General features: G+C 36.0%; 1 protein-coding gene across 4 annotated transcripts in view; it reads left to right on the forward strand.

Moving 5' to 3' along the window:
- Window positions 1-15,043, forward strand: part of LOC136031392 (lachesin-like) — an 87,499-nt gene extending 72,456 nt beyond the window's left edge. For 3 of the 4 annotated variants that reach the window (XM_065710927.1, XM_065710928.1, XM_065710929.1), the window contains 4 exons: window positions 3,585-3,734; window positions 11,288-11,404; window positions 12,388-12,564; window positions 14,714-15,043. In XM_065710927.1, the coding sequence (XP_065566999.1) occupies window positions 3,585-3,734; window positions 11,288-11,404; window positions 12,388-12,564; window positions 14,714-14,985 (716 nt within the window). In that variant the 3' untranslated portion in view covers window positions 14,986-15,043. The remainder of the gene's footprint in view (window positions 1-3,584; window positions 3,735-11,287; window positions 11,405-12,387; window positions 12,565-14,713) is intronic. The other variant, XM_065710930.1, reaches the window with a different exon arrangement.
- The last annotated feature ends 8,991 nt before the right edge of the window (window positions 15,044-24,034 follow it).

Raw genomic sequence — 24,034 nt, forward strand, 5'->3', positions numbered from 1 at the left:
AGCAAGTTGAACATGATTACTCCTGTGAGAAGTTTAACTTCCTTGAGATTTGGCATAAATTAAAACTTGTTGGTGAAATTGTAGGAAGCTTGAACTTGCGTCAAGTCTGCTTAAAAAAAGTGTGTTAAAGAATTATTTGTCATGAGACCAGGGTTGCCATCCTCGTGATTTAGCACTATTTCTAGTGTTTTTTTTTTGTATTGCCTAAACAAAAACAAAAAATCACTAGCCTAAATCAGCACAAGAATATTTAAATTATTGAAAAAAAAATCAATAAATCAAAGAAAACATCCCTAAAATCAAGCAATTTTTTCAACGGGAGGTAACCCTGCATGAGACTGACATGGGGTCGAAGATGTCAGCATTGTAATTATCATCATTGATATAATGTCAGCATTGCAATACTAGTATCCACGATGTCAGTATTGGTTAGTCAGTATCAGTATAACACCCTTCATTAGTGCAAATAAAGATAAAAAATTACTATTTTAGAAAGTTTTTAAACCAAAAAACATATAACTGAACGAGCCTCACACAGTCATTTGAAAGAAAATATCCAAAAAAGGCATTTCGAAGAATCTACATGTGAGAAGGGGAGGGTCAAAATATCTCGGGGGAGTCCCAATTCCTCTTACTCAATTAACATCACTGCTAAGGGCTTCTGGCAGACATTTTTGTCTTTATAAATTGGGAATCTATAGTAAGAACTAATTATTGAAAGAAAACTCTGCCTTATATTTCTTCATAAAACTACCGAGAGATAAAAAGAAAAAATTAGTTAGCATGAACGAACACACACAAAGCAAAATATAATTATTGTAATCCTGCTAAGGCTTGACAAACATAGTAAATTTGCTGACGTGTACATCGCAGGTCGCGCTGCATTACCAACAGTGGTCGTTTATCTTCAGCTTTTGCATATTGGGGGCCAAATTTTTCTCAGATCTCATGAAATCTATGAATGTATTATGCTCAAGGGGAAAATTATAGATGGTTGGGTAGAAACCTCCAGCCTGGATATATATATATATATATATATATATATATATATATATATATATATATATATATATATATATATATATATATATATATATATATATATATATATATATATATATATATATATATATATATATATATATATATATATATATATTGACGACATGACTGCCTGTCCATGGATTATTCTTTATGGTTGATTGTGTGTGGCTATGCTGTTTGACCTATGTGATTGTATCGATGAGTAGGGTTAAGGCCTCATTCAAGTGCTTGTCTATATTAATCACTAATTTTAGGAAAACAGTCTTCCTTTTCTCCTTCTGTCTCTCTTTTTTTCTTTTTTTTTGTGTGTGTTTGTGCTGTTGCATTGGTGATTTTTCTTTTCATGATATATATATATATATATATATATATATATATATATATATATATATATATATATATATATATATATATATATATATATATACATATATATATATATATATATATATATATATATATACATATATATATATATATATATATATATATATATATATATATATATATATATATATATATATATATATATATATATATATATATATATATATATACATTTGCTAAGTTATTCATGATAGTTATGAATAACTATCATTTTTGGTATTCTCGTTGACTTTCCTTCGCAGTTGATTGTGCATGGCTATGGCTATACTGTTTGGCCTATGTAATTGGGTGGATGAGTAGGGTAAAGGCCTCGTTCAAGTATTTATCTATATTAATTACTAAAGTAGGATAACAGTTTTCCAGTTTATATATTTTTTTTTTGTTCGGTTTTGTGGTTTGTGTTTGTTTCTGTATTTGCACTGTTGCATTGATGGTTACTTTTTTAACTATTAAATAAAAAAAACAAGTTTTTTTAACTGAAAGTAAGAAGCGACATTAAAACTTAAAACGAGCAGAAATTACCCCGTATATGAAAGGGGCTGTTCCCTCCTCAACATTTTTTAGTTAATCCATCTTTTGATTTCGGCTCTCCGCAGATGAACAATTAAAGTGAAATCTGCATATTTATTTATTTGGCTAAATGGCTTTCCCATAGTTTTGATTGAACGATTTTGAGAAAAAAGGGGGGGGGGGAGGAGGCCCAGTTGCCCTCCAATTTTTTGGGTACTTAAAGAAAGGCAACTAGAACTTTTAATTTTTTACGAACGTTTTCATTAGTAAAAGATATACGTAACTTACGAATTAGCTTACGTAACAAACTTTTGTACTCTTATGTTTTTATTACGTATATGAGAGGGTTCGCTCACTCGTCAATACCTGGCTCTTTACACTAAAGCTTAATTTTTTTCCACTGAATCACAAAGGCCGTAGAATAAATAGTTGAAATTACTAAAAATACTTTAGCTTAAAGAGTTAGGTATTAGGAGGAGGTGAACCCCTTATATGCGTAATATTTTCTTTTCGTTTTAAGTTTTAATGCTACTCATTACTTTTAGTTGAAACAACTTTTTCATATTTTTTTCATTGTTTTTTCATGCTAGAAAATCCTGCGCCCCCAGTTTCCCCCATATAACCCCTTCTTTCCAACCCCTCCTCCTAACCAAAAAATCCCCTTGAATACATATGTACACTTTCTGTGTACAGAAATGGTTATCAATGGTTATCTTTACACAATAAACATTACTATATGCAAACACTGGTCAAAGTTTGTAACTTGCAGCCCCTCCTACGAGGACTGTGGGGGAGTAAGTCGTCCCCAAAGACTTAGTTGTAAGGTTTTTCGACTATGCTGAATAAAATGGCTATCTCAGAATTTTGATCCGACGACTTTGGGAAAAAGTTAGCTTGGGAGGGGGCCTAGGTGCTCTCCATTTTTTTGGTCACTTAAAAAGGGCACTAGAACTTTTCATTTCCGTTCGAATGAGCCCTCTCGCAAAATTCTAGGACCACTATGTCAATACGATCACCCCCGGGGGAAAAAATAAAAAAACAACAAACAAATAAACACGCATCCGTGTTTGTTCGTCTGGCAAAAAATGCAAAATTCCACATTTTTGTAGATAGAAGCTTGGAACTTCTACAGTAGGGTTCTCTGATACGCTTAATCTGATGGTGTGATTTTCGTTAAGATTCTATGACTCTTAGGGGGTGTTTCCCCCTATTTTCTAAAATAGGGAAAATTTTCTCAGGCTCGTAACTTTTGATGAGTAAGACTAAACCTGATGAAACTTATACATTAAAAACCAGAATTAAATGCGATTGTTTTGATGTAACTATTGGTATCAAAATTCCGTTTTTTAGAGTTTTGGTTACTATTGAGGCAGGTCGCTCCTTACTACAGTTCGTTACCACGAACTGTTTGATAATGACCAATTCTCAGTTGCAGTCCTACTGTCTACATAATGGAGCAGTTTCAACCGGCAATGATTTGTGTTGCATTCTCGATGCATTTTGATTTAATAAGACATCTGTATGTCTTAGTCGCTTCTCTTAAGAATTTGTACAATTCTAAATTGATTCAGTTAGTTCCTTCTGCATCCTTTAATATTCTTTTGATCCTTTCAATCTGTCTGTCAAACTGTTTTCATTACTAGGCTCATGGCAATATTCAAGGTCCGGTTTCATTGAAGGCGAAGTGATAAAGTGGCAAGCTGTTTCTCGACACCAGATGGGGGCATACTTATGCATTGCAAATAATGGAGTCCCTCCTTCTGTTAGCAAACGAATTATGGTCAGTGTAATGTGTGAGTATAATATTATTTTAGAAAAATTGACATCTTAAAAATTTTTAGTTAGTGGCCACAGATATGCTTAAGGATTACAATCACATAAAATGAAAACATGCACAAATTTATTAGTCTTTTCTTACTTAGTGAAGCAGTGTTGCTATGTGAAGAATTTCTGTCTATGTTGACGAACAGTAAACCATAGAGGAGGTAATTATCCAATTGACAGATATTACTTAACATCAATTTTTTCTGTCATGGAGGGCGACTTACAGATAAAAATTGTGAGGTATAGAGGTGAGGGGCTGCGTACTTCTTTTAATTGGTCTATATTTTCTTATGTCCAATTTTATGGTAAAGAAATTTATCTTCATACAAGTGGCTTTACAAATAATGATGCAGCGCAACGACGTAGTTTCAGAATTATTAGTAACGTTTTTATGGTCTTAGGTAGTGTTTTGGCATCTTTTAAGGGTTAATACCACGTCAGCAAAGAGTATGAATAAGCTTACAGGCCATTTCTTACTTTTGCAAAGCAGTGTTTTGTATGTGTATTCTCATCTGTCCTATGGAATGTTCACCCCTTTAAAATCAATTATAAAGAGTTCAGACGTAATTTCCCAACATCGGTGTAAAAGGGTAGCTAGAAACTATATCAGGAGAATGTAATCAGCTCTGGGAAGGGATTCTGACTACGAAAAATAACAATTAATTTATATACAAAAAGCAGGATATTTTTAAGACAGTGCATAAGCGTAACATTTTTCTTCATTAAAGTTTTCTTTGTCAATTTTAGTACCCAGAGCCCCCCTTGTGATATTTATCCAAGACCCCCCCCCACACACACACAAGAAATTCCTCCCGTGGAAAATTCCTCCGAAAAATCCCCTCCCCCGGCAAAATTCCCCTCACCCACGGAAAATTCCTCCGACCGGGGAGAAATCTCATGCAAAATTTACCCCGCGGAAAGTTCCCCCGGAAAATTTTCCAGTGGAAATTTCATCCCTATAGAAGATTCCCCCAACCACTAAATTGAGCGGCCACTAACAAAGTACCAAATATTTACCTCAAAATGCCAGTCAGATATCCTAAGGGGTAACAAAAGGACCAGATATCAAAACAGTTTTAGTACAGTGGCCGGCTGCTCACCTATCACTTTTGATTTACAAAAAAGGACTAGAACTTTCAATTTCCGGTCGAATGAGTAGCCTCCAAAGTTTTGACGGCCATGAGGGGGAGGCTGGGGATGAGGAAGGGTCACCTCTCTTCTATTCGGAATAAATTCTGCTCATTTTGGGATGTAATATTAATCTTTACTTTCATAATAACAGCATAGACCAGAAATATTCCGTGAAGTCAAGAAGGATTAAATAGCACTTTCTACCTCACCGCGCCCCATTCTTAGAACTAAATCTGTATTTACAATCACAGTTAGGGTGTTTTGATATAAAAAACACAATTTTAGACATCAGCCCCCTCCCTAACTAAAACGAGAATCACAGAGGCCTACTGTAGAGGTTTCAAGCTCTTATCTACAAACATTTGGAAATGTATATTTTTTGCCAAAGAATGATCATGGTTAAAACAAAAACAAGTAAAACAAGGGAATTTACCCAAGACAGCGAAATTTGTTTAGACCTTAAAAACAATTTGGCTCTATATCCAAGAGCCGTCCACAGCAAACTATGTATATAAAATAAATGGAACATACAATAAACTAAGATCTTTAAAACTGAAAATTAAAACACTCCAAAGTTTGTTGTTTTTACGATGGAAAGGTAGTGTGGTCTTTTACCAAGGATGGTAGTGTCAAACCAAGGGCCCTAGAAGATGGAGAGTGGGCTCATTCGAATAAAAATTAAAAGTTTAAGCCCCTTTTTGAGTGACCAAAAAGAATGAATGGAAACTAGCCCCCTTCTCATGCCACTTTTTTCTCCAAAGACATCCGAATGATATTCTGAAAAACCCATTTGGTTCATCATATTTGAAAAGTCCAATAAGTGTGACTCTGGGGACGACAAGAAACTCACAACCCCTAGGGAAAGGGCTAGGAATTTTGCAATTTATCCATTGTTTACAGGTAGTAGCCTATTCGTTATTGGGAAACATACCGACATTTTTCGCAGGAATAATTTTTTTTTTTGGGGGGGGAGAGATTTCCTTGGGAGAATCTTCAGGGAGGAGGAAATCTTCTGGGATTTTTTTCCTGAATTCATCTACAGATTTATTTTTATTTGTCCTTCTTTTTTTTGGTGCACAATTTTATATATGGAGAGAATGTTATGGGGGATTTCATAATACAATGGAGTATTATTAAGAATGGGTGGTTGGTTTTTGTGTAGAGGGGGTTGGGGTAAGATGCCAAAAAGAGTACGTTTTAATGGCCTAATATTTTAAGCCCCATTGAGCCTTCAAATGAAAACTAAATGAGTTTTTACGATTTACTGTCTAATCCTTCTCGTTTTCTACTTACATTTTTGGTCTACGCTCTTATTATTGGTGCTGAGGGGAAGGGGGGAGCAGTAATGTCTTAGTGTCACAGTAGCCACCAGGTTTGATATAGATTATGTGTGACGAAATTGTGTACAGCGAGGTATAATTTTGCATAAGCTTTTATGAAGGAGTGTCAATGGGTCATTGCAGAGTAGGGATAATAATTAAGATGATCGGAAAAAACTAATAAAAATAAACAGAATATTTAATTTATAAATATATGTTACTGACAACTCAGCAATTGGAATACTCCTGGAAACGTAGCAAATCAAGATTTTATTTCCCTGTTATTTCTATTTTTATTTGGCAATGTGTTAATTACAAAAGATAATATTTGTAATATATTTTGTTTTCAGTAAAGCGCATACCCAACTTTTTTTCGCTCATATAGTGAATATTCTCTGGTTTTTCATATCTATTGAGTAGCAATTAAAATTTCCAATTCTGATTTAGTAGTTCAAACTAACGACTTTTATTCATTTCAACACCCCCTAAACATTTCCTGAAAGTTTCAACCAAATGCCATCAGCCGTTTCTGAAATATTTTGGATACACCCTACTGACAACAGGATGCACGGGATATCTTTTGATTGAATATTTGGACCCTAACCCACTCCTAAGATATTGCTGATAGGCCTTTTTTGATAACTTAAATGCACATAGTTTCTCCTGATTTAACTCAACATGTCCCTCAGTATTCCCCGACATTTTAACTTAATACCCTTTGTCTTCTCGGACCCACCCAAAATCAAACATTACTGCCTTCCCAATGATAAATTCTGCACGTTGAAAATGGACAAATTGGATAATTTATAATCACTCCCCTGGCCCTGTAGGGTCATGACATCCCCGGAGGCATAGCTAATTGACCTTGAAATCATTTTGAATAAAAGGGCGTTTAAAGATTTTTACCAGTATAAGGACTCAAAGAGTAAAAGGAGGGCTGACGTGTGTTCCTTTTTCAACTTCCCTCTCAACATGATTAGTTTGAACAAGATGGCTATTCCAAAGTTTTGAACACATGCCTTTGGGGAGACTGCCGCTCAAAGGGCACAGGAGAATGACTGGCTGCTCCCGATCATGTTTTTAGCATCCCCCTGAACATGACCTGAAAGTTTAAATACATAATTTTGGCCATTCTCGAGATATTACAGATACGCATTTCTGAAAACCGAAAAGAGGGGTTCTGGTTCCCTCTAATCACTCCTGACTCATAAAAAGGCACACGAGCTTTAATTTTTTACGAATTCCCTCCGAAGTTTATGAGACCACTCCTTCCATATCACGTGTCTCTGAGAAAAAAAAATAACCAAAAATAAAACAATGGACCCTTACGGCTGTTTAACAAAGGCAGTACTACAGCATTGCCTGTCAATTTTCTTTCTGATGAACATTCGAAATTATCCAAGGAAAATACGGGGGGGGGGAATATTCTAAGATAAATTTTTCTAGGGGAATTTTCAGGGAAAAATTTTTGTGGGAAGGAGGTTTTAAGCAGGGGAACATTTTCCAGGGGGCGCCTAGCACAGTGACTTTTAGCTGACACTATTTTCCATCCTTGGAAGGTAATTGAGCCAAAAAATTTCCATGAAAAGTTATTTAACCCTGGGAATGAAATTTGATCACAAGAACATTTAGTTAATTTACATAAACAATCTAAACCATCAAAAAAATTTACATCTGGATTGATCTTCTGCATCTTGAGATAGTGGGCCTAAACTTGGAAAAATGGTTATATAGCCATGGTCAATGTGGTCCATAATATATGGCCGTGGTTCATACAAAAAGCACCACTGAAATAAGCTAATTCACTAAGTTTGTCTTATTTCCGTATGGAATAGATAGAATAGCTTGATTTCACATCTCTCATTTGTATTTTATGGTTTGTCATATTATTTTTGATTTTTGTTTACCACTACGAGTATTCTAGGCCAGTAGTATTTGTTTCCTTTCGAATTGTACATTTCCAGGAAAATGCTAATTTTATTTGACAGTGTCCCTGTGGGGCGAGAAATAGCAGCCGCGCCCTTTGGTATCGAGAAATCTCTACTTTTTATAATAGCTTACTTTTTTTCTAATGCTTTTGCCGATCTAATGAAGAAAATGATATAGATGAATTTCATGTTGATGCATTACGATCTAAAATTCAAATCTGAAATTTAAGTTTCATAAGATGACAGTTGATATTTCTTAAATATATTCCTCAATGAGCCGTTTCAACATGGGATAGAGTCCATCTCGTCAGGTCCATAGAGTCCAAGAGTCTATATACAAACTATATTAGTGTCACTTCTTAATCCCAACTGTCTGAAACCATTCAAAATAGCAACAACAAAAAATGTAGTTGGTAAAATTACTTTCATACTATACGCAAGGAAATTAAGTTTTTTTTCGCAAGGTTTTTTCTTTGTTTACTTTCCAGAATTATTGCTTCACCGACTACGCAAGATACATCTAAAAAAATCAGCTGAAATAAACTGAATGATGATTTCTTCCAATAATATAAAATTTTAGCAACAACATCTTTATTGAAAACGCGAAAACCCCAAGAAACAAGATGTTCTCTTAGGAGCAGAAAATTCCATGAGTAGCCTGCAAAGGATTGATGATTGATTTATGAGCCACGGTCCCCAGTAACTAACCAAATTAATGGAAATTTCCAAAAAAAACTGTAACCTCAAAAATAGCTTCTGATCGAAAAAAGAAAACTGCACCAATGGAATCGCCATTACCGAAAATCTTAAACCAGAAACTAAAAACTCCTTAAACCCCCTGTAGTCGTTAATCCACAATAGTACCGATAACTTTCAGCAGGTGATAGGATAAGTGAGTAAAGTTGTAACCTTGTAGTCGTAGGTGAGTATCCTTGTCCAAGTGCCTACTTATCTCAATTTCTTAAGCAAGAAAACAATTCTTTTCTTCATTCTTTCTTTTTTTCTCTTCTTGTTTCTTTCCTTTTTTTCTAACCAAGAATTAACTTTAAAATATTATCGATTATAATTTGCTAAGAAATTCAAGCAAGCTTGGTTTTCAATAAAGAGGTAGTTTACTGCAAGGCTGTAGAAGAAGTTGAAGGCAAGCTTCATCTAAAGGAAGTGTTAGAAACAAAGTGGTCTGCAAGATCGGAGTCGCTTGTAGTGCTTTGGAGTTTTCTGCCAGAAGTTGTTGGACTGTTGAGAGAAATGTCGAATTCAGACCCCCTTGATACAGACACCAAGTCGAAGTCCAACAGGCTCCTTAATACCATTATTAGATTCAAATTCATAGCAAAGCCGATATTAATGAGGGCATTACTTTCTCGAACAACCGTCCCTTATTCCTGAACTTCAAGCAGTAGAGCTGGATATCATCAGTGCATGCAACTTGATGAAAGCCACGATGACTGTCATCAAACAATCCATGAGCAACGAGAGCGAACTCAATGGTCAAGTAACGGCATCTTTCAGTATGGCCTAGCAATTAATTTGCGGAGAAGAGGACGATGATTGTCCCATGAGTGATGAAGAATTCTCCTCTTGGTTAGAGGGGGAGCATAGACGATACCATCGTCAGCGGTGGCTTCCTCGGAGATACGCCGACGGTGTCAGAACAAGTGAAGTGTTGCAGACGTTGCCTGCCAAACTTTATGCTACTGAGTTTAAGAAAGTTTTATCAGTCGTAGGTGAAGAGTTGTTCCTAGCATTCAAAGAAACAAAGGAGCTGGTACTTGCTGCCTTTGATTGCCACGTGAACCTTGAACTTTCGCAGTGTCAAGCTTTCAGTGCTGCGTTCCCAATAGCAGATATGTCTGTCCAAGCGTTCCAGTCCCAAATGGAAGTTTTGCAGAAGTTTGCCAGCGTGAAAACGACAGAGTTTCTGGAAGCGTATTTGAGTTTGCCCAGCTATTCTCTCTAGCGAAGAAGAATAGAAGAGGATTGCCCTTAGTGTACAGAGCATTCATATTTGCAAAAACAATTCCGGTAACATCGGCCGAAGGTTAGCAAATATTCAGTAAAATGAAAATCATGAAGATCAGATTGAGGTCAACAATGGGAGACGAAAGACTTGACCATATCATGCTTATGACAAACCTCAACCCTCTTTTAGACAAGTGGAAAGTTGTAAAGCAGCGCAGGCTTAAAGTTTAGCTGATTCATTCGTACGGGTTTGATCATGTGATTCACCTTTTTTAATTGTTTTAAGCTATAATATATGACATGTTTTTTTTTCGAGTTTAAATTTCAACAAAGGGTACCGACATCTGGAGATTTTCTTTCCGTCAGCACTTGCCTAAGATTCGTCGGCACATCTCAGGTGCCCCCCCCAAAGGTGAAAGGCTAGTACCGTCCCTGGGGCTGGATGCCCTGCAATTACTTTCGGCTCTTAAAAGCAGGGGCGCAATTTGCTATGGAGCAGAGGGCAATTTCCCCTCCCAGACTTTTTTCCCCCTTCCCCAGACCCGAATTTTTCCCTCAGGCAAAATTAACTTTCTTGAAAAATCTTGTCAAAACTAACATAACCCTGCATAATTTAAGCATCAACAGAAATGGACCAGTTTTCTTTAGTATATATTTACCTTTATAGTGCTATAAACTATTTTATATTACTATATAGCACTTTCATAACCCCAAGCGGCTCATTTTTCAGCTTTTGCTGTCATTTTCACCTGATTTCCGAAAATTGGCTCCAATTGTTCCCCCCCCCCAGGACTCTGACGAATTACGCCACTGCTTAAAAGGGTACCAAAACTTCTAATTTCCAACAAAATGACCCCACTCTGAAATTCTAAGAGTATCCCTTACAGATAAAGTGGTACCGGAAAAATTATACATGGGAGGTGTATGACTGTCTACCTAGGCACCGCCAAATCATCCACTTAGATAATTATTTTATGTGCTAAACTTATTTTCATCTAGAATTTTAGGCTAAACTCAACGGAAAATAAATAGTGATCTTGGATGATAATTGAGGTCTGCAACATACCCTAAGTTTCATGCACTGCTTCACTTACCTTGTTACTTTGCTTTATTGACATTGATAGCCCCATCAATAAGCCACATATCATTAGAAACGGAACAAATTTTTCTTCTCTCTTTCAGTTGTTCCCTCGGTTAAAGTGAAGAGTCAACTTATAGGAGTTCCAAAAGGATCAAAAGTGATTATTGAATGTGAAATCCAATCATCTCCAAAGCCTATCACTTTCTGGACTAAAGATGGTAAGAACCACCATTAAAGTTAATGATGGAAATGGATTAGAATAATTCAGTGTGTATGTATGGCATGATTGCGTGTGTACGCCGCGTGTGTGCTGCTTGTGTGGGTTTTGTTTGTGTTTAGTGTCTTTTTTAACATTTCCCTTTTGGCTAAAAAGCTGTGGTTTAAAATCTTTTCCCTGTATTTTACACAATTTTTTGAAAGTTCGCACAAATATATATATATATATATATATATAATATATATATATATATATATATATATATATATATATATATATATATATATATATATATATATATATATATATATATATATATATATATTAGCCGAAAAAATATTTGTTGTTGAGCAAATGATCTGGCTAAATCACATAACAATTTATCGTCATCTGTGGAATAAATAAAGAAAATAAAAGTCAAACAAAAATTAAAATAAAATAAAGAAAACAAATAAAAGAGGAACAAAAAATAAATATAATAAAAAAAAAATAAATGAAAGTTGAGAAATATAGTAGGTTACCTTACAAATATTGACTAAAAAGTAAAAAAAAAATAAAACTACTAATAGCATTTTCTTCTTTTCTTTTACATTTCTTTCAAAATCACAATGAAGATCCATGGAAGCCCATGGAGACAAGCAGGACAGAATTTATGGAGACCAATGATTTATCTATAATTAAGATAATATGTCTAATAGGTCGAATGTCTAATTGGCTGAAAAATCCTATGAAAAATTGACGCTAGTATTCCATCGGTAATAGTAAAATTTTAGTAGAGACATCATGTTCTTCTGAATATACAAATTTTGCACTATTATAGATTTTTAGTCGTCTGTAGCATTATACAGTCTGAAATCCTAATCTCTCTCTTTTTGGCGCCCTTGATAATGCCTATTCTTTTATCCTGTTTGATTTCCCTTTTTGCCGAATTAATCCCGCTCATTGAAATCTGTAGGATTCTTACAAGAATCTTTTATTTTGAAGGAGAAATAATCGTGACAAACCAACGGTTAACCCTGGATGAAACGCAGATATCCAATCATGATTATCATTATGTGCTTTCTTTGAGGATTCAAGGTTTTGTTCCATCGGATTCTGGAAAGTATGAATGCCATGCTAAGAACGTCGTGGGAGAAGGGAATGGAACTATAAAACTTTACGGTGAGGTTTATTAAATCCCCTAATTGTAGATTATTAAAAGGACCTTTTGTGTTTAAATGGAATAAAGTTGTCTTCTTTTTTGATAAATTTGAGTATATTATAAGAATCTAAATTGATTTTTAATTAAATAATAAATGTAAATTATTTTTGGTTTTCGTACATGTTCGGGGGTCAAGCATGAACGTTGGATCGATATGTCAAATCCATTTATGTATGTTTATTCAGCTAAGAAAGTTTAAGAGGGGCTATTCTTGTGAGTTCTTTAGTACAAAAAACTACATTCCTTAGATATTGCTTCTTTTATCGAAATTAATTTAATCTTAACATGGGGCTCAACTTGGCCTTGGAAAAAAAATGGAAAAGTATTTCCCAATTGGAGCGGAAAAGTATTCCCTCCTTTAACACTGAACATTTGTTTGGATCACCTCATCCAATAGGTTGGGGGATATGGTATACTGCTCAATATATGGATAGTCAGATAATTGGGCTGAGACCAAAAATCTTGCACTCGAGATTGCACACATTGGAGCCGTACTTAGGGAAATTGTCACCAAAAAGCCTAAAAAATATGACCTAGAATGCACAAAATGAAACCAAGATTGCAAAAAAAGTTTCCAAAATTATCAGTAAAACTATACATTTAGAAAAGCGTTTTGGCGATATTTACAAAAACGGAGCCAAGAATGCAGGATTGGCACTGAGAATTCCAAGAAATATGACCAAATGCAAAAAATGGAGCCAAGATAATAAAAAAAAAAATCCCACAAAAATATATTCATAGATATGCATATAGAAAAAGTGGTGGTGAAAATTTTGAAAACGGAGCCAAGAATGCAGGACTTGCAAATTTAGTCTCTCCTTTTGCCGACCTTATAACTTCTCTTGTCAATTTTGGTTTATTTTTAAGTTTTATTGTTAATTTCAAGTTTTATTTCATGCATACCTTACCCCATTGTAATATTTTTTTGAAGTAGCGCTGGGAATGCACGTAACGACAATTTCTCTCTCTTTTTCGGTTCTAGCAAAAAAAAATCATTGGGAGCCCAATAGCGCTGCCTAAGTAAAGATTGAAGTGGGCACAATGTACTTTTTTTTACCAAGGTACTTCGTTTAGAAGGAACTGTCCTAAAAACTTCGGAGGGAGGTCATTTGATTGGAAATAGATATTTCTAATGCCCTTTTCATTAGTCAAAGGTGATTGAAGCAAAACTAGCCCCCCCTCCACCCCCATTATTTCCCCAAATTTAACCAATCAAAATTTTTCTATTGCCATTTTATTCAACATAGTTGAACGGTCAAGTAATTATGTCTTTGGGGATGTAAACCACCTTCCTACAGTCCTCAGGACAAGGGCTATAAGTAATGTTAACCTTACCTTAGACCTTAGTTCCTCCAGAACCAGGAATAGCGCATAGGATGTCTACGAACCTTTAACCAGACATCTAGGAACTAAGCTGTTGCCTTGAAATCCTCCCACTGTAGTTGAAGAGTCAGCTCTCCACTTCTCAGGTCCCGGTCGTACTGCCGTTGTATAGTGTGTCTTGGTCGACCTCTTATGTATCTCCCCTCAGGAGGCTATATACTTTTTTTTGGGAGTCGATTCTATGGTGTACAAAGGAAGTGACCAAAATAGGTCCATCTCCACGTATCAGGAAGTCACTCACTAATTGCTGACCGGTTTGTCGATGAACCTCTATATTGGTAACCTTTTCCTACCACAATGTGTTTAGGATCCTTCTAATGCACATTCTCTCAAAAGCTAGGGAGTGTTTTGAGTCAGACAAAACTATGGGTGGAGGAGGGGGAAGTTTTAAATCCGGTAACTCTCCTAGCTATAGCCCGATATAGAAATTGTAATAAATATGAACATTTCGAAGAATAGTTTTATAAATGGGGATACTAGCTGCTTGTTAAATTTCATTTTTACTTTCTTGAAATGTCAACTAAGAATTGATTGGTACTTTCAGGTAACATTATAAATTAGTTTTTTCTTCTCGAGCAAAAATTCTTTGTTTGAATGGTACCTTAGCACAATGTATCCCGACGTATATTCAGTCATAAATCACAATCATTTGTACCATACTTATCTAGACAATTAATTTCAGTTTGGAGGTAATTCTAATTGGATATTCTATTTATTTATTTTCAGAAGTCGTCATCCCGCTCACAAGACCCATGACAAATCTGTTTTTCCCGACTAGTCCTACGCATGTAACGAAGAAAATAAGGTATCCAAAGACAGCTTATATACCACCATCGACAGTGTCGTTTGAAAGTCAAATGAAGAATACAAGTCATTCCGCGCTCAATGAAGCAAATATTTGGTCTCGGATTTTGTCACAAGACAACAGTGGGTCCTTTTTAAGACCTTTTCAGAGAATAGTTTTATTCGCCTGTGTTATTCTGCTGATTCTTTTTTAAATTTGTGTCTTCCAGTTTTTTATTTATTTATTAATTACTATAAATACAGTTAACTTGACATTGTTTTGTAGACAAAATTATCTTTCCAAAGATTCTTTCCTCCAGGACACTGTAAAATAAATAAGCAAGTTTTTTCGAATAAAATTGAAGAGCGATATTGAAGACAGCAAAGATTTGGAAAATGGGGAAAACAGTTCTAGTACCAGTTTTAGCAGTAGTTTTCAGTTTTGTGACTGGAAAAAGGAAATGGCCTGATCAGTGGAATGTGTCAGTAGGAATACCAATTTTCAAAAAAGGTAACAGGCAGGATCATAGTAACTATAGAATAATTAGTTTGGGAAATGTGATGAGTAAGATTTTCTGCAAGGTTATAGGTCAAGATTAGGGAAGTGGTTGGAGGTAAAGGAACTGTTATCCCCTTTTCAGGTAGGGTTTAGAAAAAACCATAGTGCAGTAGATCATATTTTTACTTTGAGGATTTTCGTAGAGAAGTATAGGAAAGGAAAAGGGGGGAGGTTATTTGCAGCTTTTTTAGACCTGAAAGGGGCACATGATAATGTGGATAGGAACCTGTTAATGTTAAACTTGTTATCTTTAGGACTGCCTCACTATTTCGTATTGTTGCTGTGCGAAATGTATAAGTACGTGAAGTTAGTAGTGAAAGTGGCGGGAAAGTGCTCAACTCCGGTGCAATCTTCATTGGGACTAAAGCAGGGATGTGTGCTGTCACCGAAATTGTTTAGCCTTTATTTAAATGATGCCAATGAATTTTTCGTTAAGAACAATGCACCAATGATATCGATAGATTTGCTTAAACTGTGCTTACTACTATTTGCTGACGACATCGTATTACTGGCTGAAACAAAGGAGAAACTGCAACAATTATTAGAGATTACGGAGGTTTATTTGGAAGAGAAGAAGTTAATCCTGAACACATCGAAGTCAGTGGTGATGGTTTCTTTAAAGGTGAAACTATACCAGTGAATAATGAATTTGTTTATCTTGGGGTATAGTTTACTAGTAATGGGAAATTCAGTGGGCATCTGGATCTACCGAATGCAAGGGGGAGGTATATTAGCAGTGAAATAGGGAGAAGTAGTCTTAGACGGGTGAGAGATATTAGAGTACATAAGAGGATTTGGACAAGTAAGATAGTACCGGCGATGCATTATGGAGCAGAGATCTGGGGCTATCGGAAAGGTCCAAAACTTGAGGTGATTATGACGAGATATTATAAGAGGATGTTAGGACTACGGGATTCGTTTAGTAATTTGGTAATCCAGGGGGATTTAGGGCTAGTATCGCTGCGATCTATGAGGCTAGTGACCATGGTGAGATATTGGGTTAGGATACTGGGTATACAGAGATTTACGGTAGCAAAGGCAGCATACTTAGAGGCATTCAGACAGAATACTAAAACAGGGTGGCCGGTGGAGATTAAGGATATCTTAGATAAGCGTGGATTAGGGGAATGGTGGAATGAAGGAAAGGGGATTATGGGTATGGAGGAAATAGTAATAAGGGAGGTACAAGAGAGGTTGAAGAACCAAGAAATACAGATATGGTGGGCAAGTCTGTATCGTTCAGGGTTGTTAAAATTGTATAGACAGATAAAGGGTAGCTGGGGGGAGGAGGTATTTTGGAAGGTTGGGTTAAGTAGAGAGGATTTGAAGGCTTATTTGGATTGGAGGGGAAGTGGATTTTTGATTGGGAAGAAAAGAAAGTATCAAGGGAGAAAAGGGGAGAAGGTAGAATCTATTGCTTGTCCTATGTGTGGATCTCAGGATGAAATTTTAATACATTTTTTGTGTGAATGTGTCGAATTGAATGATTGGAGGCGAGAGATGTATGGTAAAGAAAAATTGAATGAGATATGGATGGTAGAGAGAATGAAAGAGACAAATTTCCTGAGTATTAAAAGGATAGCAAGATTTGTAAGGATTACAGCGGCACATCGGGAGCGTTTTCTTTAAATAGTATTAATTTAATTTAGTTAATTTGTTGTTTGTTTGTTGCTATGTAATTTTCCTATGACCCACGGGTTTTTTCTGGAATAAACTATTATTATTATTATTGTTATTATTATTATTATTATTATTATTATTATTATTATTATTATTATTATTATTATTATTATTATTATTATTATTATTATTATTATTATTATTATTATTATTATTATTATTATTATTATGAACTTAAAACGGACAAAAATTCCTTATATGAGGTGTGCGGCTCCCCGTCTCAAACCTTCGCTTTTTGCTCCAAAGCTTCACCAGTACTTAACTGAAAGTATTTTTTAGCGTAACGAGCATAGTTAGTGGGTAATTACAAGCATTCTGTCTATCGATTCAAAAATTTAAAAAAGTGTTTTGTATCCTTGTTTGAGGTACTGACAGCTACAAGTTTTATAAGCGCGTTAGTCAAACCCTTAATACTAGAAGAAAGTCAAGCACCAACTGGTGCACAAAACAAACATTTTCTCGCAAAGAGACTATAACGAACAATTACTTTTTGCTGCAAGTAAGTGTGACTTCTGCTATTGTCTTTCAAAGACCATTTCAGAAATGTTCGTCTGTATCTATGCGAGTACCACTCTATGTCATTTTCACAAAAAAGTCAGTTTCTTTTCAGAATAAAATAAAAAAAAAAAGTTTTTTTTTAATGAAGGAAAGGAGCAGCGTTAAAACTTAAGCGAACAGAAATTACTCCGTATTTGAAAGGGGTTTTCCTCCTTAACCCCCCGCTCTTTACGCTAAAGCTTGACTCTTTCTCTTCAATCTATTTTTAAAACAGTAAGAAACTTTAGCAAAAAGAGCGGGACGTCGAAGAGGAAAACCCCTTTCATATACGAAAACCCCTTAATTTGTAGATAGGACTTTGAAGCTTCTACAATAAGGTTCTCTTATACTCTGAACCTGATGGTGTGATTTTCGTAAGATATGTATGACTTTTAGGGGGTGTTTTCCCCTATTTTGTAAAACGAGGCAAATTTTCTCATGCTCGTAAATTTTGATGGGTATAATTGATCTTGATGAAACTTGTATATTTAAAATCAGCATTACAGTCCAATTCTTTTGATGTAACTATTGGTATCAAAATTCCATTTTTTAGAGTTTCGGTTACTATTGAGCCGGGTCGCTCCTTACTACAGTTCGTTACCACGAACTGTTATTATTATTATTTATTTAAGAATTAACGACGCTTCTTGACTACTAAGGCCCTGCGTCGGCCCTGCAATGCATTCCTGTAGCGTCATTCGATCTCTGGATCCCGTGCTACCAAGCTAAGGTCAAATCCACTGCGCCACCACAGGACACCACGAACTGTTTAATTTAATATCCAGTATTTTCGAAAAGAATTTCTCGCATAGATATGCTGTTACAAACGTCATTGAACACCACAAAGCTTTCACAACAAGTAGTCAACATGTTACCATTTAGTGACACCAAGACATTGAAAGTGTTGTCGTTCGTTTATTCCATAATGGCAGATTTTTCTGATAAGCTACTGTTTTCTTCCGCTTCTATGACATAGACTTTACCACCTCGCATACTGAGGTGGCCTTACTAGTGCGCGGGGCTTTTCACATCCACTACAGCACGGGGCCTGACGTCGCGTTCATAATGTAACGGGGACAATAATAATGTAGCCTCCAGCGGGAGTGGCAGCAATGTGATTCCTAGTGTTCAGCGGGAAGGTTTTGGCTTAGACAAGACTTCAGATAATGACCGTGCAACAAATCCAGGAAACACGTCAGTTTTCTTTAGTGTATATTTGTCTTTATGGTTCTATATGGCTCATTCTTCATTTTCACTTTATTTGGGAAAATTGGCTCTATTTTTGCTCCCCCCCCCCCAGGATTTTGTCGAAATTATGCCATTGGTGTGGTTATAGTGTGACTTGATCTTAATTATGCATGTATCGCAGTCTAGGCCATATCCAGTGGGTGGGGGGTTCAGCATTTGACCCCCCCCCGAAATTTCTGTCCGACTAGTAAAAACGTAATAAAAATTCGGATAAACAAGTTTGTGATGCGTTTAAAAATGTTTATCTTTTAAAATTTTTGGCGTTCTTTTTTTGGCGGCTGCATGCGTTCTAACCCTTGTAAGTTATTCTTTGGCATTTTGTGTTACAAAAGATGAATGTGTTATACGTGTAAAAACGCTCCCAAGCTCCAGTAAGACAAAAGTAAAAGATAACTTAAACTTAGTTGGCTTAATTCAGCATTAAGAAGACAAGTGCAGAAACGTTCTATAAGGTTAACTTACGATATGAAACTTCAACATGAAAGCAGTGTTATGTGCGTATTATGATTACATTTTTACACTGGGAAATAAACCGCATCGCAAACTTTGTACTTTCTAAGATACGTTCGCTTCTTTATAAACTAAAAAGCAAAAACTAAGGCCAAAACTAAAAATTCTCATCTGACGATAAAAGGTAAAAATCACCCTCGACACGCTAATCGGAAAAACCAAATATTACGAAATTGAAAAAAAGGAGGGGTGCCACAGGGAGTCCCAGACTGGAAGTAAATTGAATTGAAAAAAGGTCACTTATTTTATAACCATGGCCAAAAGGATCGTTGCAGGGGTGGGGGGGTTGAAGTTCTATAACCGCTGGCCCCACTCTACATAAAGGGGGGCAACACATTTGGAAATTGCAGCCATACTTTCTACAGATTTTTCTGAGAAGCCTCTCTCGAAGCTACAATATCTCTCACCTGATTGCAGTTCGTAATATATTTAACCCTGTTAGCGCATGGCACCCATAGGTGAGGGACCTGGTGCGGTCACACCACTTGCCGCCCCCAAAGGCCAGCGCTACTTGCATCTCTTTATTGAAAGGATTAAGACCTGCGAAGATATAAGTCGAGCATGCCAAAATGAGAAATAATACTAAGTTTTTTAAGTAATCGACATGATAGTGTTGCTGCAAAAACAGGGCTAATTCCACACGCATGACAAAATACAGTTCATCTCCTTTTCCTGGAATAGCCACCGGATGTTATAATGATACGGAAGTACCTTGAATTCAGATCCATCTTCTTTATAAATCACTTTAAAGATGCGGTCTTTAGAGTTTTAAAGAAAAAAACAAGTTTTTTCAATTGAAACTAAGGAACAACATTAAATTTAAATTGAAGAGAAACTATTACGCATGTGAAGGGGGTTGCCTCCTCCTCGACGCCTCACTCTTTTCATGAAAATATTTTAGTACTTTGAATAAAGCTTCTTACTGTTCTAAGTAAACGTCCCTTATGTTTCAGGAGTCGTTCTTAAAGAATTGGGACATAATTCAAACTCTTGCATAAAAAGCGAGGTGTTGAAGAGGGGGAAACCCCCCTTTACATACGTAATCATTTCTGTCCGTTTAATTTTTAATGTTACTCCCTACTTTTAGTCGAAAAACTTTTTATTTTATTTAATTTCTTACTGCTGAAAATTAAGCCGGGACAATTACCCTTAGCAACTCCGTGCCTAAAATTGAGACGGGAAAGTGAAAGTAAGATATATATAAAAAACTTCCTATAGGATTTCTCGCAAATTATCCCACTGTACAATTTGACCTGACAAGTTAACCCCCTGGAAACTTCCTTCTCCATGGAAAATTCCCCTGTTGAAAAACCCCAGTAGGAAGTTCGACTCTCGCCCTAAAATGTATGCATTCTTCTCAATAACAAATAGTATGTGCACATAATGTGCAAAATTCTATAATTTAAAGACCTTACTCATGGGGCTGTGGTGGAGGGGTCATGTTATATCCAAAGGCATTTTTAAACTATGAGGAACAATATGGCTATCTCAAAACTTTGATCCGAGGATTTTGGGGAGAAAATGGCCGGAGCAGGAAGCCAAGGAGCCCTTCAATCTTTTTGGCCATTTAAAAGGTCACTAGAACTTTTAATTTTTGTTCGAGTAAGCCCTCTCATGATTTTCTAGAACCACTGGATCGAGATGATTACCCCTGAAAAGGAAAAAATAAATACGCATCCGTGATATTTCTTCTGGCAAAATATATAAATTTCACATTTTTGCAGATAGGAGCTCGAAACCTCTACAGTAGGGTTTTCTGATACGCTGAATCCGATCGTGTGACTTTCATTAGTATTCTATAGCTCTTAAGGAATGATTATCCCTTTTTTCGAAAATCAGGCAAATTCTCTTAGGCTTGTAGCTCTTAATTGACGTAGAGATTATCCTTCTCCTCCTTGTGGTATTCTTAAACATATCGCACTTGAGAACCTAATTCGTTATTTTATTTTTTTTTTCTTGTCGTCGGAGTGTTCGACGAGGAAGATTAAAATTGAATATGCAAATCAAGTTTAAAACGAACAAAAATCACTACGAACAAGAGTTTGACTACTGCCCCATTCCTTAACTGTAAAAGTCTAAGGCCTACTTTGTCACTGTCGCTTTACTTAACACGAATTAGGCTATAGTATATACAATATTCTACAAATATAAAAATATACACAAATATTTTCTTTTCAGTAGCTACAGCATTTAAAGTTAAAATATAAATCACAGTGAAATAAAATCTGCAACTGATGAGCTTTGAGTAATTATTATGATTATATATCAAACATTCAGTTTAATTTTATCAGTTCTTTCCAAGCCCCTTAAAGGAAAATATAGCTTTATATAGGTTACACAGACAGTTCGTATGGGTATTCTCTGAAATCTATACAATCACCCCTTCATTAAAAACCATATATGTTGACATTGGACAGCTTTTATAGCTTGCGATCATTGCCCACTGGCTCTGGGAATTGTGTCAACCCAAGATGCATTTTTATACTATCCTTGGACTATTTCAAGACCCCTTTCTATAAAAATCTTACATGCCTCCGGAGCAAATCGTACCACCTTTGTCCCGGGATTTGGGGAGTAATGTCCGTCCAGGAGGTATTGTTGCATGATCTTTGGACTATTTGGAACAGAATTGCTACCTTAAAATTTTTATCAGATGTAATTATGGAAAAGAGGGTGTGGGGGGAGGCTAGTTTACCTCCAATCACTTTTGACTCTTAAAAAGAGAATTAGAGCTTTGAATTACCAACCAAATGAGCCTAATACAAAGTTCATACGACCACCCTTTCCATAAAACCATATATGCTCCCAGGTTATAATTTACTACCTTGGTCCTGGGATTCTGGGGGTTGTATCAACTGTGGATGCACTAAAAACGTGATATTTGGACAGTTTTGAACAAAATGGGAAGCTAGTTGCCCTCTGATCACTTCTAAATCTTAAAAAGGGACTTAAAACTCCTAATTTCCAATCATACAAGCGTCCTCCAAAAATCATATGACTTCCTCTTCCATAAAAACTTACATAGGCTACATTATGAGCATTATTTAAAACCCTTGCTACTGGATTTTGGGGGTTTTGTCCACCCCGGTGGTATTTTTATATGATCTTTGGCCTATTTGAAACGAAATAACTATCTCAAGTTTTCTATCAGAAGTATTAGGGAGAAAGAGGGCGTGGGAGAGACTCTCGAAAAGGGAAAGAAAACTCCCAATTTCCAATCAAACAAGCCTCCTCCTAAGCTCATATGACCTACTCTTCAATAAAAACTTATATACATTCTGGGTATTATTTAAGACCCTTGCTACTGGATTTTGGGGGTTTTGTCCACCCCGGTGGTATTGTTATATGATCTTTGGCCTATTTGAAACGAAATAACAATCTCAAATTTTCGATCAGAAGTATTAGGGAGAAAGAGGGCGTGGGAGGGACTCTTGAAAAGGAAACCATAAACTTCAATATCAAAGCAAATGAGCCACCTCCAAAGTTTTTACGACCACCCCTTTTTATAAGCGCCTCAGATACCTTTGGGGCATAATTTACAATTCTTGCCCCCAAGCTCTAGGGGGGTTAGCTAACCCTGGAGGCATTGGTGCATGATCTTTTGACTATGTTGAACAAAAAAACTATCTAAAAATGTGCTCGGATGTATTTGGGGAAAAGTGGGTGTGGGTGGTGGGTCTAGGGGTCTACTCTGATTACTTTTGACAGTGAAAATGGGAACTACAACTTTCTATTTCCAGTCAAATGAGCGTCCTCCAAAGTTCATACCACCACCCCTTTCATTAAAACCTAATATGCCCCGGGGTATATATAACCACATTTTTTCTAGGGCTCTAGGGGGATGAGTTGACTCCGGAGTTGTTTTTATCTGATCTTTGAACTATTTTGAACAAAATAGCTATCTCAAAATTTCGATGAGACAGATTTGGGAAAAGAGAGCGTAGTAGGGCAGATACTTTCCAGTTACTTTTGACGCTAGAACTTCTGATTTGGCACTAGAACTTCCAATTTCCGATTAGATGGGTCCCTCTTTTTTCTTTTATCACGTCGTCTCTCACATAGCGCACGAATAGTGCAAGCTGGCTTTGATTGGAAACTTGTCAGGTCTCAGTGAGTTGAAGGCTGTATTTTGACGAGCTTGAAATCCAATCTGCAATCACTTAGCCAAGATATCTATGCTTTTATCCTAAATTAAATGTAAGAAAACAAGGGTTTTTAACTGAAAGTATGGAGCGTCATTAAAACTTAAAACGAACAGAAATTACTCCGTATATGAAAGGGGCTGTTCACTCCTCAACTTCCGCTCTTTACGCTAAAGTTTGACTCTTTCTCTCAACTCTACTTTTTAAAACAGTAAAAAAAAATTAGCGTAAAGAGCGGGGCGTTGAGGAGAGAACAGCCCCTTTCATATACGGGGTAATATCTGTTCGATCTAAGTTTTAATGTCGCTCCTTACTTTCAGTTTACTTTCAGTTTCTCCTTACTTTTTTTTATTTGATTTCTGAACGTTTTTGAATTGATGCATGTTTTGATTTTGGCTGTCCGCACATGAATAATTAAAACGAAATTTGCATATTAATTTAGTTTTTTAGCTAAATGGCTTTCTCATAGTTTTGTTTGGACGGTTTTAAAAGCAAAAGGAGCAGGGGAGTAGGCCTAGTTATCCTCAAATTTTTTGGTTATTTAAAAAGGCAACTTGAACTTTTCATTTTTTATTAACGTTTTTATTA

Source organism: Artemia franciscana, chromosome 9 (genome assembly GCF_032884065.1).
Source record: "Artemia franciscana chromosome 9, ASM3288406v1, whole genome shotgun sequence".
Taxonomy (NCBI): Eukaryota; Metazoa; Arthropoda; class Branchiopoda; order Anostraca; family Artemiidae; genus Artemia; species Artemia franciscana.